Source organism: Aquila chrysaetos, chromosome 6, assembly GCF_900496995.4.
Source record: "Aquila chrysaetos chrysaetos chromosome 6, bAquChr1.4, whole genome shotgun sequence".
NCBI classification, from domain to species: domain Eukaryota; kingdom Metazoa; phylum Chordata; class Aves; order Accipitriformes; family Accipitridae; genus Aquila; species Aquila chrysaetos.
In genome coordinates, this window is record NC_044009.1 from 29,386,877 (window position 1) to 29,404,575 (window position 17,699).

General features: G+C 44.0%; 1 protein-coding gene across 1 annotated transcript in view; it reads left to right on the forward strand.

Annotated features, from left to right (window-relative positions):
* The window catches only part of CHN1 (chimerin 1), a 105,650-nt gene that overhangs the window by 65,200 nt on the left and 22,751 nt on the right, over positions 1-17,699 (forward strand). The window contains exon 7 of the mRNA XM_030016823.1: positions 8,222-8,299. Coding sequence (XP_029872683.1) covers positions 8,222-8,299 — 78 coding nt within the window. The remainder of the gene's footprint in view (positions 1-8,221; positions 8,300-17,699) is intronic.

The window sequence follows — 17,699 nt, forward strand, 5'->3', positions numbered from 1 at the left end:
ACGACTTTTAAGGTCTTTTTGGAATACAGTCTGCCTTGACGTGTGACAAGTCAAGAGGCTTTTGCTAGGGTGACCCCACTCTGCAATGAACGTCAGTTGTGCCTCGGTCACAACGGCACGGTTCCCTGCAGGCCAGCAAGGAAGCACACTACAGACCAGGGAAGGGAAGAAAACACGATGCTGTTAGCTGAAATAGAAAATGCTGACTAAATGGGAGTGAGCTGGGGAAGCTGCTGAGGAGCAGCCTCTGCGTGTTGCTGGCCAGTGTGAGGGTTGCTCCCTTAGGCAGAGCTCCTTGCTCCATCAACTCCTCTTCCCATAGGTCTCATAGCTGCAAGACAGACCTCTCTAGCCCGATTTAGCACTGCGTAACAGTGTAATAGTTAACTTAAACTGTGTGAGTAGTCCTTCCAGTCTCTCTGCTTCTGCCTTTCCTGGGGAGAGGAGTACCTGGCACAGGCGGCTGCTTTAACTCACTGTTTAGCTTACCGCCTCCATGGCCCAGGCAGGCTCCTCGCGGGAGGAGAGGAAGATAGGATGGACCAAAACCAAAACCGTGAAGCATGGAAGGTGGATGGAAAGGACTGAATGCAAAGCTGTAAAGGAGAGGCTTCATCTGAAGGACTTACTGGAGACAAATTCTGGTGTTTTGTGATGCTTTTCTCCTTGCTCATGAACTGTCTTGCACGCTTTGCCTGGGAACAGTGATGCTGCCAGCCCCCTGAGGCAGGGAGGTGGCATCTTCTGCGCTCCACCAACTCTCGGTCCCCTTCTGTACTTGCTGAGTTCAGCTGGGGTTGGCCCCCTTTTAATGCAGCTTGTTTTCCTGAGAAAAGAACGGGATCGTGGTAACGAGCTGCTGCAAAGCAAGGATAGAATTGCTGAGGCTGATACTTCAGCTTGAACTCGTGGTCATGGGGAACTGCTTTCCTCGCCGTAGTCAGAGTTAGGAGTGAAAAGAGCTTGTTTCTTCGCTTTCTGGGTAGCTTTTATCATGGTGTTTGATTGGCATATCCTGCCTCAGTGTCACACAGCTTGGTAGCAGCTCAGCTTTTGTGGAGCCATCATATCTTGCCCCTTGCGCAGGCTGGTAGTCTCTGTCTTTCAGGGAAGGGTTGGAGCAGTCAGTTATTTTAACGGAGGCAGCCGGGGCCGTGGGGACGTCCTGCGTCAGTGTCTGTAGGGAAGGGCCCTGTGGCTTCAGCCGGCCCAGGACCAAACCAGGGCAAGGCTGGAGCCCCGGCAGGGCCTCCCCCAGAGCGTGACCCTGTGAGGAAGCGTATTATTATTTATACAGCATAAATGAAGCTGTAGCTATTGCTTGTAAAACCCGGCTCAGCACCGTTATTGATTGCGACATCCACGTCCCTGCCTGTGCGCGTTCTCACGTGCCCACGTACACCCCCGTAGTGGTATTTGTACCTGGGGAGTGTGAAGGAAAAACCCAGAATTATCCCCCATCCTTCAGCAGCCACAGCAGGCCGGTTGCTGACCTCACTAAAAGCTAAGTTGCTTGATGTTAGCGAAGTCCTCCAGAACTAGACCAAAAGCATAACTTGTTCCTGGAGGGACTGTGAAATTTTTATTTTATTTTTGCCACGGCTAGATCCATGGTTATATACCAAAATAGCCCCCTCCCTAAGGAAAGAAATGTGTTGCATTTGCCCGTGAAAAGTGCCTTGCTTTTGTGCCACTATCCAGAACAGCAAATGTTAATTGTTTTTGTCTTGTCAGTTACTGAGAGGAATGGTCACAGTGGATGCTTTTTGCCAGTGCGCAGTGCCCAACTGTCGTTTCCAAAGGCCCGTATCGGTAACTGCCGGGAGCAAATCTACAACCCGTCATGCCACTAGGAACAAAATAAGCCGGCTGACCTAGATCCGGATCAGCTGCAGTGACTGGTAGGTTATAGGGCTAAAGCTACAGAAAAACAACTTTTCTGTTGGCTTCCCCTAAGATCTCTCTGCTTTTCTATGAGTATGCTGCCTTGTTATGAAAATAAGGGTACTTCAGCGTATTTCTGGTAAGCACATGAGCGCGAACATAAAATCTTCCCAAATAATGCTAATACGCTCTAATTGTATTGCACAATACAGTACCAAATGAACTCACTTTTTATGCAGTAGTTTCTAGCAGCAATATTGGGCAACATTTTTTCCATAATTTAAACTTTGGTTTAGATTATTTAATTTTTGTAATTCAACAGTCATACTTTAAACCAAGCCAACACTTTGGCTGAATTTGTTTAATTAAGGTTTTAATTAAACCATTTTTTTTAAACTTTTTTTAAAATTCTAGATATAAAAATGTTTATTACCTGCTGTGGAAATCACATGCACTTTTATCAGAAAAAAAATTTCAAAAATATAAATAGCCATTTCTTTAGCTTTTGCAATAAGTATTTCATGGGGCGTGGGGGGGAAGGTCTGATTTAATTAGAAGTCAGTCCGCGTGGAAAATTTTGTTATTAAAAAAAGAACTTTTCTCAGCAGTAAGTTTTCATCATTCAACCATGTCTTAAATCCCAACTCCCCTGTGGGTAACTGTGGACTCAAAGTGGGTTTGTGTGTTGCCTGAGGATCCCGGTATACTTTGAGCATTGTGGGAGCCTGATGCTGTCCATGTGCCAGGTAAATGTGGCTGTGTTGGAATGGCAGCAAGAGAAGTCTTGCCCTGGTGGCTGAGACTGCATGATGGTCCTTCCTATCCAGCTTCTGAGATGTCACCTTTCAGGTCGAACTTTTCTTTTAATAGCATTCCAACCCTCCGCTCACACCATTTATCTGTGGGCAGAGGCTATGCCTGGCACTAGCATGTCTACAGGTGAAGAAAATTAAATGAAAACAGCTTATCACCACTTTTAAATAAAAAGTAGAATTTTGGGCTCCCCTTCCCCCCTTGGAACAAGTCTGTGAAAGATATGACTGGGAAAATTATATTTAGCGTGGAACAAGCCTCCACCAAGAACAGCATTGAGGAAATTGGGCTCAGTTTCACAATCTGACTGATTAGCTTTTGAAAATCGTGTACTGAGCCCATAAAATATGTTCATTAAGTGTTCAGGCAAGGAAGGATTTTCTGAGCATATACATTTGGCTAAGTTAGCCATACAGTGAAACAGAACACGACAGAATATATGGTGGCTAACTGCATAGCAAACCAAATATCTTGTTTCTTGAGATATGTACAATCATCTTTGATTTTTTTTAAAAATGCATGCAATATAACTGCTGATTAATATTATTATTAAAATACATTCCTTAGAGGGAAGGGATCATATTATATATAAAGTCTGAAACTATAAAGGCATATTTAATAACAACATGAAAATACCATATGAGAATGAAAAGCCTGCAGCGTACTGCACATGCATTCCCGAGACTGAAGACAACACGATACTGTGTGTGAGAGAGGAGCCAGGTGGTCATGAAACTAAACACTCCATTGTAGTGGGAATGCACGTGGGCTTCAGGAGGTCTGATCAAGTCTAATCTGGGCATTTTAGGACTTGTGAGCTTAACCTGACTTGAATTTTTCTGGGTTTTTTTTCTGGAGTAATTTTAGTTTATTACTCAACAAATGGGAATGCATTGATTTGCCTTTTTAGAAAGATAATTTGTCTGATGTTGACTGAATTGTGTGACTGGATTAAACTTATGTAATGTGACTTTCAGAGAGTGACTAATTGGAATTTACTGCAAGCTGTGGATGACTTTAAAATCAATTCTGTGGAGTCTTCATAATAAGACTTACTGATTGTGAGATTAGTACCAGAAAATACGCATACATTATCCAGCTAACACTGAGAGCAAATAGTGCTCAAGAAAACAGCTGTTTCTCCCGCACTCTGAAGGATTACTCCAGGGGGAAGTACGGAAAGCGGAGTCCCAGTAGGACCTAGACTGAACCACTCTTATGGTTGAGGTTTTAGAACAAATGAGAACATTTGAAATAGCAGGTTACAGTCATCTTCTTTTTTTTTTTTCCCCTTTAGCCTGTATGTACAATGTAGAACCTCTAAACAGATGTCTTGGTTTAAAGGTTGTCGTATTGCTGGGTTTGGTTTTTTAGTGCTTAGGTCACTAAAATGTAAAGGACAGAGGCTGCTCTGGTTGCATGCTCTGCTGAGAGGTTGCTCAGCTATTACTTCCAGTCATTCCATTTTCAGTTCACCTCAATCCTGTGAAATCATGTCCTTAAATTAAATTTAAAAAAGACAGCCCTGCAGTTTCCTTCCTCTTGGAGTCTGCACAGCATATTGCTCCCTACACATGCAATAATTGCAAATGTCTGTCACAAACAATTAATAAAAAAATAAAATCAAGACTTTGCTTAGAAAAGGGGAAGGGAGAAGATTTTCCTCCCCAGATTTTACCTCCTCTTCATCCGGCATGTAGCAGACAGTAACTAATAATTATCCCCATTAAGGTAGACTTTAGACAGAGCAAGTTACAAAGATAACTGTTGGAAAATGAAAGGGCTATGGAGAGGAGATTTTGCTGGCGGGTGGGAGTGCAGGAGCTACTGGTGGAGAGCAGGCATTGAATGAAGAGCCAGCCAAGGGTGTAAGAAGAGCAGGACCTGCAGGCTTGCAGGCTGAGAACAGAGACAGCATAGAGCACCTGGAGCAGGAGAGCGCGTCGGGAGAGAACAGCTTCCTGCATGATTTGAGTTGAAACCCCAGGTCCGTGACTTCATTCGTTTGCTCTCAGGGATGGTGACTCATCTCTGCAATGACTAGGGCTACCTGAGGACAGTGGCTGGATCTTTCTTACTTTATTATCTCATGTACTGGTAAGCTAAAGATCTGGACCTGCCTGATGACCCAAACTGTGGTCAGGAAGGTGTGTACAACAGAAATTTCATTCTTTGTTTTGGTTTTCAAAAGAAAGGAAGTGGGCTGTGTTAAGAAAAGCACTAGCTTGCAATGCCAAACTCCCAAAGTTAGGCGATGGCAGAAAAATGAGCGTATGTGTTATAGAATTATGTCATCTGAAAGCAGTTGTATGAATTTTAATTACAACACTGTGTTGGGGAAATATATATAAGAAATAGAACAAATATATATTTTTCATAATTTTTCAGTTGCTAGCTTTATGGCTTTAACTTTCTTTCAGTCTAGGTTTTTGGTGTGCACAACTATAGTGCATATAGCACATGTGAAGGGATGTAAGTGTAGTGAGCCCAGTATTCCTATATTTGTAAACAGCAGAAAATGCTTTGCACTGAACAATGGGAAGCTGATTTATGTAAAACCAATAAATGGTCTGAGTTAGATTACTGTAACACAAAGTAATGTTAGAATTAAAATTCATAATCTTGTAACTACTTTCCCGATTATAACGCGTTTTCATAATTACAGCCCTGAGATAGGACCTTTCCCTGTTGGGTAGTTTTGCTTACCTTTTTATTGGCATTCTTAAGATTTAATTTTCCAGGATCTAGAGATCAGTTTCTACTAACGTGACTCTAAAGTGCCATTGAAAATAAATCAGTTCTTCAGAATTAGGAAAAAGGAAGCAGACAATTAAGGAATAAGTATGTCAAAAAAACAAATATGCGCTCTACCAACAATTGAAAGGAAAATTCAGAATGCTTTATCTTGCTTCTTAAATGAAATTATGCAAAATAATAAGGGTTGATTCTGATAGTAAATGTACTCTTGAAAATCGCTGGGTTATTTATTTCCAACAAATTCAGTTTTCAATTTTCACAGTTTGCTTCCTGAGCCTGTTGTCACTCAAAGCTGTTTGTAGAGGATGAATCCTCTGGGGCAGGTTTAGGTCCACCTTGTTCCATGAGGACTTTTACCTGATGTAGTTCTTGGGAATGAAACCATGAAGGGGCTTTAGCTAGAATGAAAGGAGAGAACGAGCTCGAAAGCCTGTCTGCTTCCTCCTCCCCTGAGTCCCTACTATTCTCAAACTTCACATAGATGAGGTGGTCAGTTTTTGCCATCTCTTGCTCCTCACCTCATTTTTCTTGATCTCCTATTGCCATGGAGCGTTACACTTAGAAGGATGCACAGAAAAATGCGAGAGGGGCATTTATTCACCCGCAGCAGAAATGAGCGGTTAAAAGCAAGACAGGCAGATTGAGGCAGCTGTTGGAAAAGCATTCCTCAATAGGATGGATCTACCAGCCTCCTGTTTGTATTGAAACTGGGAACTGAGCCAGATACTCCGAAGGCCCCTGTATGAGCCACTAATGCCCGACAGCTTCATCCTGTATAATCTATAGCCAGTGTTTCGATTATTAGCTATTAACTTGCATTGCAGATTAGTGGTTGGTGAAGCACATATGTTGATCCTTAATCTCTGCAACCTGGCCCTGTGCTGAAACCCAGCAGATTTTTAAAAGCTGTAAGAAGTACTGGGAAGGTACTGGTGGCCATGCAAGGGAACAGAGGGGGGGGCCTCACGGTGAGCATTGCTCTCAGCTGTATTGGCAGGATGGAGCTAAATGGTAATGCTGTGATCCAGCTGCAAAACACACACCAATTCCGCCCAGAAGCCTGTGACAAACTGTGCTTGTCTTTGGTTGTTACTGAGTCATGAGAGATAAAAATACCTTTGCTGCAGAAGGGTGAGCGGTTGTGGTGCTGCAGCCTGTGGCAAGGGAAGGCAGGGCTGCACTCTTGGCTAGCTGCACAGGCAGGCTGTGCGCTTGGAAAAGTCCTCTTGTGCCCTAGATGTCGGGGTGGTGGTCAGCCCCACGGTGTAAATCGCTGCCGTAGTAAGTCAGTCAGACCAAAGGTCCATTTCTGCAGTCTCTGACAAAGACTGTTCACAAATGCTTGGAGAGCACTAGAAGAAAAAGGGCAGGAGTCGAGTGGCCATCGTGGTGTCCCCTGCCAGCTGTCGGCGGGCAGCTGAAGAGAGCCTCCCTGAGCTGGGCTGCCCTGGTGAGCAGCTCCGGGTGGATATGGCATGGTTTGCCCTGGTCCCGCGTGAGCCCGGTACACTTCGACTCTGGTGCATCCTGTGGCAACGCTTTAATGATGCTGGTGTGAAATGCTGTTTCCTTTGGCTTGTGTGAGGGGTAGCGAGGACCAGATTGTCCCGTGCCCATTTCATCGTCAGTCCAACGGCAGGTTTCGGTCCGACTTGAGACTATGTGTCATTCACCTTCTGTTAACCTTCAGGAATCCCTAAGGAGAGGCAGCCCAGCCATTTGGGGTTTAGGTCTTTGGTGGGAAGGGCAGTGTGATGACCTTTGGTGGCATTTGTGTTCACATCCCTACTAGAAGAGGCTGTTAGATGACGTGAGTTTGACGAGCCTCTTTTTCTACGAAAGGCATTGAAAAATGGAGTTTTAAAGGAAGAGCTATGAGCATCGACGGTTGCATTAACTGCTCCCAGCCTTACCTCCTGGTGCCCAACCCATGCGGGGGGGGGGGGGGCCGGGGAGAGCCGCTTTCTGTCGTGTCCCCTGGGGTCGCCGCACCTGAGGACGCCCTGACCCGCCGCCCCCAGGGGCGAAGAGATGCCATTTTGTAGCGGTGCGTGACTCATCCCTCGCTGACAGCCTTCCCCCTGGTACCTCTCCGGAGCCCGCCGGGGAGGGGGAGCGGCGCCGCCCGCCTCGCCGGGGCTCCATTGGCTGCGGCCGCCGGGGGGCCGCGGGGCCGCCCCCGCCCGGCCCCCGCCCCGGGGGCGGTGCCGCTCCGCGCCGCGTCCCGCCGCGTCCCTGCCGCGTCGCCCCCCGAAACGGGCAGCGGGGAGGGAGGCGGGCGTCCCCCCGCGGCCCCGGCGCCGGCCGCTGATGGAGGGAGAGGCTGCGGGCTGCGCCCCCCCGCCGCTGGCCGCCGCACATGCCCGGCCCGCCGGCCGCCCACCGGCAGGCCTGAGCCCCCGAGCCCAGATCGAAGGGGAGCCCGCCTCGCTGAGTTAGCCGCGCGGTGAACAAGTGCCCTGCCATGGCCACGCCGCCCCTCCGAGCCGTTTAGGTTCCCGAAATGGTCCTTCTGGGTTCCTCAAATCGAGCCTGATACAGAGAGGGCGCCGATCGGTCCGGGGGGCCGTTCCTCCTTCCCGTCAGCTCCAACATGCCATCCAAAGAGTCCTGGTCAGGGCAGAAAGCGAATAGGTCTGCGGTGCACAACTCGAAGCAGGAGAGCCGTCAACAAGATTTATTGATAGCGGCCTTGGGGATGAAACTGGGTACTCAGAAGTCCTCTGTGACAATCTGGCAACCTCTTAAACTCTTTGCTTATTCACAGTTGACATCGCTTGTCAGAAGAGCGACTCTGAAAGAAAATGAACATATTCCAAAATACGAGAAGATTCATAACTTCAAGGTAAGAAATTACCCTGCTTCTTTCTTTTTAAGGCACGGGGGCTATAGTTTTTACTTTAACGTGGGGTCCGGTGTTGCAAGGAAGTAATATATATGCAGGCTATCACTTTCTGGGAACTCAGATGCTTCAATTGAATCTCATTGCTAGTTAAATCAATTAGACATCTTTAGAACGTATCAGCAGAAGAATGAGGATTTTGTTGTTGACTGCTTGTGTGCATGTTTTTGTTTCACTAAGATTTTCTGTATCTAGGTTATCTCTTTTTATTTAGAATTGTTTTATACTGAGAGAGATGCTAAAGGTGAGAAAAACTGGCAAAGTTTTCTTTCAATTCAAATGAATGTAGTTCAGTTTTACTTATGTTGATATGATGCCAAAAAATCTTTTAGATCTGTGATTAGAGGATTAAACTGATTTTATCTCAGTTTGTTGCTGGTAAATAGCTTTGGAGGTAAGAAGCATGTTTTACTGCATCTGGATTGAGCAGATGGTCTGCATTTCCCTTAGTTCCTGGCTTTTCTCCTGTGTTAATGAATTGAGTGTGTTGAAAGCAGCATGGCTTATACCATGGGGCTATTGGAGCTACTGGCATTAGCAACTATCTCGAGTTTTAATAAAATTTACTTAGTCTTCTATGTAGCTTCTAATTATTGTTTTAATTATTTTGTATAAACGATGCTCTTTGGTAAGAGACGTGTCAATACAACATATGCATGTTTTATGTCTGTATCTGTAATAAGTGTCCAGTAAGGATTTAGTAATTTAACCTTTTGGCAGTCAAATGCATTGCATAATAGGCAGTCTTTCTTTGTAAGACTAAGTGAGTTGGTGTTATACTGAATTTCTGTAGACGACAGTACAAACTTCATATATAGTACCTGAAGCCCAGATTTTATCTTTAACGTGTGGGTTTTTTTCCCCTGTGTAGCTTTGGCTTTTATTTATTTTTAGGAGAGGGGGAAATCATTAATATCATACAGGTATCTGATGATATAAGCATCTGTTAATTGTCTCTTATTTTCACTTTTGATTTCCATCCCATGCATGTGCATGTGTGAATGTACACATGCGTGCACATATGTATATTTACCTATCGTCCATCTGATTTTATTTAAACCACCTTCTGGCTTTTTGAGTTCAGATAAACACTAAAATTGGAAACTCTGTATGATCAGGATGTTTTGTTTGACTTGGGTTCTTCAGTAAAGCATGAATTTGAAAACCATGTACAAAATGTTACATAAGAAAGTGTTTTGTATGAACACTTGGCACAAAATAATCCTGCTGGCTGTCAGTTAAATGCAGAGCATTTTTTCACAGGCTCCTGAGGTGTCCTAGAGATCTGAAATGTCTTGCAACTTCCATTTGTTCCTTAGAGTTTGGAGATAATTCTTGCAGATGCCAGCAGATAGCAATTTTCCATGTATTACAGTGTATGTAGGATAATACGTATTTAATTTTGTGCACATTTGTATTCCTTAGTTGCTTTCCTGTAACAGCCTGAAACATGTCTGTTTTGAAAATAATCCGATAACCTGATTTTCATTTGTTTGGGTTTCTTTATTTGTTTTTCTTCCAGAAACTGTTTCTGGAAAGTTTGGTAGCTGTGAGTTTTCCAGTCTTTTTTCAAAAACAAACTGTGTGTCTGATCCAAGGTCATAGCTACAGCACAAACTTTCCACACAGATTGTTTTCTTTATAATAGTTGTGCTGTAGTTCCTTTACACACGCGGTTGCCAGAAAAATATGCCTTGAGAAGTAACTCTTTTCTCAAGTCAGCGACATGGAGTCACCTTACACGGATAATTTTTGCTATAAAAAAATAGAGGGTAACAAGCCCCTTGCCCCTTAAAGGGTGTGCAGCAACCAACCTACCCACTGAAGGAATGCTGCTGGCATTCATGAGCTCTAAATGTGGCCACTGTCCCATTTTTAAAGAAAATAACCATAAGCCCTTCATAATTACTGCGTTATGGATCTGAAATGAATGGCCATCGTTAGCTCATGCGCTTCTCTCCTTTATCATTCCTTGCATGTGTCAAATTTTTCTTCTCGCACGTATAGAAGTCACCATTTAAAATGTCTGCAGAAGTCTCCTAGGTTGCCTGCCAGGCAGCAGATGTGCCACCTGTGTGGGAAGGAAGGAAATGTCAGGCCCAGAGTCTTGAACCTAGACTTTTGAAACAAAACAAGAAAAAACAACCCAGAAATGAAATAAATTTATGTAGTTCAGCTAACCAACAGTGACTGCTGTCCCCAGAGGCTCCACCAGCAAAAAGGAGGGCGCACGCCGCTTTTGTACTTCTGCGGTTAATCCTCTCTTCGTTATACAGGCATGAGGCAACAGAGAGGGATGCCTAACCCTTTTCCTGGCTGCTTCTTTGATCAGTCACATCGCTAGTCACAGACGTGAAGGGGTCTCAGAAATCCTTTTATACTGCAAATGCTGTAACATCCCAGCAGAGGGAGGAGAAGTGGAGAATCATTAATGCAGGACAACTAGCGCTGTTGTCTTGGAGAAGGGAAGAAGACAGCAGTAGCCACTCTGGAGGTGGGCTGGGGTCAGCAAATGCCCAAAAGCCTTGGCCACAGGTTAGGAGACCTTAATTCTTCCTCCGCCCCTACACCTCCTGTCCCTGTGGGATGGGTAGGTGGGGACGCAGGTGGAGTTTGGACCCTCAGACTCTGTTGCCACCGGCAAAGCTCAGGTAGAGGAACATGGTGGCAGAGGAGCAGTGTGGTGATGGTCCTCACAGGGCTGCAGATGCCTAGGTAGGGGGTGAACCCAAAAGCAGCTTTTAACTCTTAAATCATCAAGAGGTCCCCTGAATAAATCCATTAATCTGTGTTTTGCTCCGAGGGTTGTTGAAAGAAGAATGTAAAGATGGTTCTGCTAGGAGTGATGACACGGCTGAGTTTTTGAAAGGTTTTAATCTTATTTAAATCTGCTGTAATGTGAGTTGTCTCCTGCCTGAAGTGAGCAGGCTGGCTAGCCGGCATGACAGGGAGCTCGGTGGGCAGAGCTGGCCGGTAATGATCTCCAGCTCCGTAATATTCTCCTGACTGGGGAGGTCTCGTCTCTTTTGGGCACATCTCAAATGCAAATACAGAGTGGCTGAATTGTCTTAAATTAATCTCCATAAGTAAAGAAAGGGAAGATGATTTATAAATGCCAGATCTGATTGAGTTTTTAATACCTATTCCTCAGGATGAGAGCTAGGTATTAAAAATATTTTATTTTTTTAAGCGTATTTGGGCTTTTTCTAATTTATAAAAAGTTTTCAGTTAATATTTCTGTGTTATCCTCTATAAATCTAATATAAAAGATTAATTTTCTGTTAATTCAAATATATCAGCTAAAAGAGATCGATGTTGTTTGACACAGGTTTTTATTTAGCTCTAAGTGAATAATGGGATTTGAAGGTGAGCTGGGACTGTGAGTGTGACTTGATTGGGTCTGTCTGTTTGCATATTCGATTTCTTTTTCTTTCCCTCCATATACTCCGCTTTTCTAAAGTTGAGCACGCTGAATGAGATCTCTTGTAAAATGAATCATCAGACCAAATCAGGACAGTCACTTCACCATCCTCAAAATTTAAGCCCCACCTTCTTTCACAGAAAGGCTTTTCCCCTCTTTCAGTTTCTTACCTGTTACAGGGAAGAAATTTCCCCACACTCTGTGGTACGCACGTATCTGTATGGGGGGGGTGCATGTGCTGGATATCAAGTTTGTTCTTCCACCCAGTGTAGATGAATAATAGCATCTTCTATTTGGAAGCTCTGAGGGATCTGTGGCATGCTCTTTCAGTTGCTGACAAGGAGCATAGCTGAAGCCAGTGGTGTTACTTTCTTACAAAAAGAAGCTTTATTATAGGGGAAAGTTCTGTAACATTTCATAGAAGTGGACAGGGTAGATTTATGCCTAATTGTTCCCATAAATTTATTCTACAGCTGGACTCTACCAATAAGAATGCTTTTTTCTGTCACTTATAAATCTTGTATTTGCTTATCTTGTCCCCAAATGCAACAACTGTGACAACTTGTAAATTAAAATACAATTTCTTACCTAGCTGATATCTGATCCATTCAATTATTTTAAGGGGAGGAAGCAACTGGGCACCTCCTGGGCAGGCAGGTGAAGCAAGAGCTTCAGGCAACAGCAGGAACCTCAAATTTGACTGGAAAAGGGGCCTGTGGCAAGGTGCCATGTGGATTGAAACATTCCGGGTTGGTTTTCGAGAGGAGGACTGGGCGAGCTCTGGGCTGGGATGTGTGAGGTGGGCTTTAAGCCAAAGGACTTACACAGCAGGGGAATCTGAGTTGGGTTTAAGGTTACCCCATCTCTTCTCTCTCTGGTGAGGCAGTTTTTGTTAGGGTACTAAACACACAGGACGCCCCTTGCTCAGTCCTCTGGACTTTCCCTCTTTGCATCTTCTCGTCTCTTTATCTCCCCCCTACATCCCATAGTTTCTTGCTGTTAAAAAAAAAAAAAAAAGATGGGCCTAATGAGGTGCCTTCTGCACTGAGTCCATCCTTACCTGACATGGAGCATCTTCTGCACCTCCTCCCCACCTGGTGCCATGCTTTGGACTTGGGCACTGACGTCGCTCCTTTGCGGGCTGTTTGTGTGGGGTTGGAGAAAACAGTAAAACTGTGCTTGAAAAATGTTAATGGCAAGGAGGGCAGTCATGGAAGAGGAGCATTAGCTGGGAGTTATGGGATGATAGCTTAAAAGGAAGAGGAAAGGGAAGATTTGAGACTAACAGCAAGAAATCGCCTGGGTGGTGAAACTTGTTAGTCAGTGCAATAACCTCCCCATCACTTGGCAAATTTAAAATAAGCCTGGACAAAACACCTTAAAGGTCTTCATTCCCCTCCAGCTTTTGTGACTCATGGGCCCTGGGGAATTTTTAGCTCCCTTAGCTGCTTATAGGTATTCCTTCAGACACCTCTTGTTCCTGATGACTTGAGCCGGCGGAGCACTCTGCAGGTGTTTCGTAACTGCTGGTAGTCCAAGGCATAAAACCACTCTTCTGCCTAGATTAGTGCCGTGGTGCTTCACTGAAGCAAGAAGGTGTCCGTGCCTGTCAGAGCTGGACTGAAATCTGTGTTTCCATGCATCATTTGCCCTAGGATATTGTCTCATTTCTCCCTTGCTCTTCATGAAATAGATATGTCTCCAGAAGACTATTTTTTGCTATCTTTCTGTGCAGCATTTGGTACTGTCATGCTGTTTCTTAGTTACTATCTTACTAATGCCTGAGACGGCACAGTCAATTAATTGTAATAAATAACAGTTGCAAGGCTGTTTGGTGAATCTGTGAACATTCAGAACATAATTGCCTTTCAAGCCAACGCTTCTTCCAGGGAGGAGAGATGTTTTTCCACGGTTGCTTAAGCCAAGTCAGCAGAGATGCTGATGAGTCTTGTTTGTTGAGATTCCTCATCTCCCTCCTTGACCGAAGCAACATCTTGGCTTTCTCTTTGAGGATGACCCGTTTGAAAGGCCGAATGGGGAGCTCCAGAGCAGAGATGACGTGCTTTCCCACAAGTAACTGGGGGAAGAATATAGCCTTAAATGTGCACAAAAAGTGACGGCTCAGGTGAGGACCAGCCTTCACTGGAAAGGCTTTACCAGTATAGACAGGCTCAAGCATCACTTTAATGGAGAGACTGCTGATTTTAACAAGAGTTACTCTGCCAGTGAAATTTGTACTGCCTTCTTTGAAACAAATAAGGTAACCTGGCCCTGGCCCAGATTTTCCCAGTGTAATTGCATCTGTGCTAGGTGCTTTGCTAGTGTGAAAAGTCATAGCAAATAGTTTCCATGCCAAACCTTATTATTCTAACAAGAGCTGCTCAGCAAAGCTGTGCTTAAACACTGGGAAATGGGGAGATGGAAAGTGCAGAAGAAATGCTGCATAAAGACCAGAAACTATAACAAACTCTTACTATATTAAGCAAAGCCCTTTTTCTGTGACTTCCAACATGAACTTGTTTCTATTTCTGATCTTCGGAAAACTGGGGCAGATGCCGATTTGGGGTAAATTGGTCTAGCTCCACTGAAGAGAGGATACTGATTTTTTTATTAGGTACAGACCTGACGCTGAACATATTTTCAAAACATCTTTAAGTAAGTCACTGCACTCAAATGAATATTCAGAAAGAGAGCTGGGTGCCTCTAGCACAGTCCCCAGGGAGAGTCTCTGCCCGTTCTCACAGATAAGAAAACCTCAGGAAATTTGATGTTTCTTTTAGACTCCTAGTACTTGAGGGAAAAAAATGTTCAAAGGCAGGGAAAATATCTGGAGAACAAAGCTGAAGAAAAACTTCCACAAAACTTCTGAGAAGATCTCATCAGCTCTACGTTGTTGCTTCAGAAACTCATAGTGTATTATAAGACAGTTCAAGCCAGGAAAGCTTTTAGGTATTGATGGATTTTAGTCTCCTAAGGTATTTATTTAATGTTACTTTTACTTTTTTGGAAAAGCCAGGGCTTTTCCAAAGCAGACTCCAAATAGCACAATATTATTTAACCCTTTCTGCTTTCTTAGTGCTAGTCACTGAATTCAAGCTTTGCCTCTGTTTGGGGGAAAAAAAAAAAAAGCCTTTTTTCTAAATCCTTAATTTATTGAAGCTGTAATGCATTCCCACCACACCAGTAGTTTTGTGAGCCCCCAGATGTGGATCCTGTGAGTCTTCCCTGTGGACAGCCCCAAGAACGGATCAGCTCATGTCTGTGGTGAAGCTTAGAAATGCTCTGCTGGGGAGGACTGGGAGTTTGCCTCAAGGAGCACGTAACGCATGTCATGCTTTCTCACCATCAACAGCTTTACCTCCAAATTAGCATCATTGCAAAAGCATTTCTTTAGGAATCTCTTAGGGGTTTATAGTCTATATTCATCATTACATATATTATATTTACATCATTACATATAGCCTATATAGTATGTGTATAAATATATACAATTTTAATTCTAAGGGTTTTATTCAATTTTCACCTCTAGTTTCAGAATTTTTTGCATGAACACAGGTATCAAGTAGCTTGGGCCTGAAACAAAATGGACGATGTTCCAGTTTCTAGGTAGCAATTAAAGAAAATCTGCTATTCCATCCTAAAAGAAAGGTGGCCATTTTCATTGAATTTGCAAGCAAAAAAAGCCAACAACCTGCTACTCTCCATCTTTTTTGCTTTGGCTCTTGTAGAGCACGACCTAACCACAATTTCCAGTTGTTCCCATCTCTGCTGACATGATCAGCACAAACCAGAAAGCAAACAAGACGTGACAGCGCTTCTGGCTCCATGTGGGTGAGGACCTGGAGAGAGGTTTGCCTGCTCAACATTCATGTCAGTGTACCCACTGGCAATGATGATGCTATTTATACTCCATGCTCTGAACCATGCAGTGTTCAGCCAGCATCTCTCCTCTCAAGAGCTGCTGGACAAAGTCGTTGGGGCGGTCCCAGACTGGCTCCCCGCAGGTAACACCCCAGCTGGTCTAAGCAAATCAGCCCTTGTTTTGGAGAAGGTATGTTCCAATGGTCTCAGTTACTGTCATTTCTGTTACACCTTTGCATGAAAGCTATTATCTTGCAGATACGGCTCTGCTGTGTGGGTTGTCATGGCAGTCTTTTCGCTTCTCAGATTACTCATCAGCAGCAATATTTGCCTCACAGGAGGAATATCGTGTGCTGGAATATTGGGAGTGCTTGAGACCCTTATTTTAGAGGCACTATCTAATCATCGTAATATATGCAATGATTAAATTGAAGCATTGCCCAAACTGATAGTTGAGTCGATTGGCTTTCTCACTGATACCTGTTCTGTACCCTTTGCATCCAGGCAATCTTTGCCTGGACCAGGGATGGATGGAAAGGGCGTGCGTGTTGGGTGCCAGCATTGGTACGTTCAGTGCCTGATGAAATCAGCTGTGACAGGGAAGGCAGACGTTAATAATACAGGCTGAGCTCATAATTTTAATTGAGACTTACGATGTCTCCCATATCCAATTAAAAGCTTGGTAGAGTCCCAACAGGCAGAATTCAGTTGATGGAATTGCAAATCAGCTAGGACCACTGAGCTGACAGCTTTCATCAGCAGTGTCCTGTCATCCTTGGGAATTTGTTTGAAAGACAGTATAGCCAGCAGAACTGTACCTTTGGAGCACCACGCAGTACAAATGCTGGATATGTGCCATTTATTCAGTCCCCGGTCAGCTTGATCTCCTCCCCGAGTACCAGCAAGGCTTCTACCCAGAGCGTAGGATTCTGGGAGCCTGGGAGGGTAGATCCGCCATGGTTTTTTCCATCCTCTTTCAAGTTGATGTATTTCATCCCAACACAGATGGTAGTGCCTGGATTGTCCGAAACGCATTATTCTCACCGGCAGTTCAGCATGGAGGGCCATGGAAGAAGCTACACTGCTCTGTACAGAGCAGGGGTCCTGATGAAGCGGGTGCTCAGGGAGACCATGGCAGCAGCCTCTTGGCAGGGAAGGCTTTTTTGTACACCGTCACAAAGACTTTTGTCTTCTGTGTTTGGTGTTGATTTTTCATATCCATAGTTTGTCAGATCCAGCCTTGCTTTCTTCCCAGGAGTAGCTTTGCTAAAGCTCTGCTGATCCATCATGCTCCTTCACATTATGTTTACACAGCACTTTGCTGGTATTTCCTCATTCTCTTCCTCCCTGCCTTGACAAGTGATACAATGTAAGTCTCCCAGTTAGGAATACTAATTATGTGCTGGCTCATTCTTGGTTTTCAGATAGCAATCAAGGCTAGCTGAACAACTGCCTAGTAAAAACCAAAAGCGTTAAAAATAAGTGGAGTTACGAGATACATGGGTAACTAACTTCAACAGTGACCTTTACAGAGCCTGAGAAATAATGGTGGGAGATCTGCTTGAGGAGTTCACAGCTGGTATAATCTGTTGTCAGACCCACTGGATCATTTTTTATTTGGTTCTTCTAAAACTTCTGTCTCTTTTTCTAAGAAGTATTTTAATTAAATGCAAAACAAAAATAAATGAAATTCTGTGACACTTATTAATCACAGGAGTTAAGCTATTTTTCCCCAGGTATAGGAAAATGTCTTTCAAGTCTAAGCAAAATACTGTCCTCCTATGTAAGATCACAGTAGTTAAATGTTTGTTATACCTTGCTGATGTTGAGGGAGAATTCAACATAGAAATGCCTAGGTCTAAGCCCAACGTGAGGCTCTCTTCTTACCTCAGACTTGCAGGACAGCTTAGTAATAGGATTTTATCTAGTTTTTGAAGCAGGTATTTTCCTTTAAAATTATCTAGATTTTTCTTTTAAAATGAATACCTCCCCTGGAATTTCACAAATTAAGATTAAAACCAGTTTATCTTGCTCTCCTCTCACCTATTTTCCACATTCTTA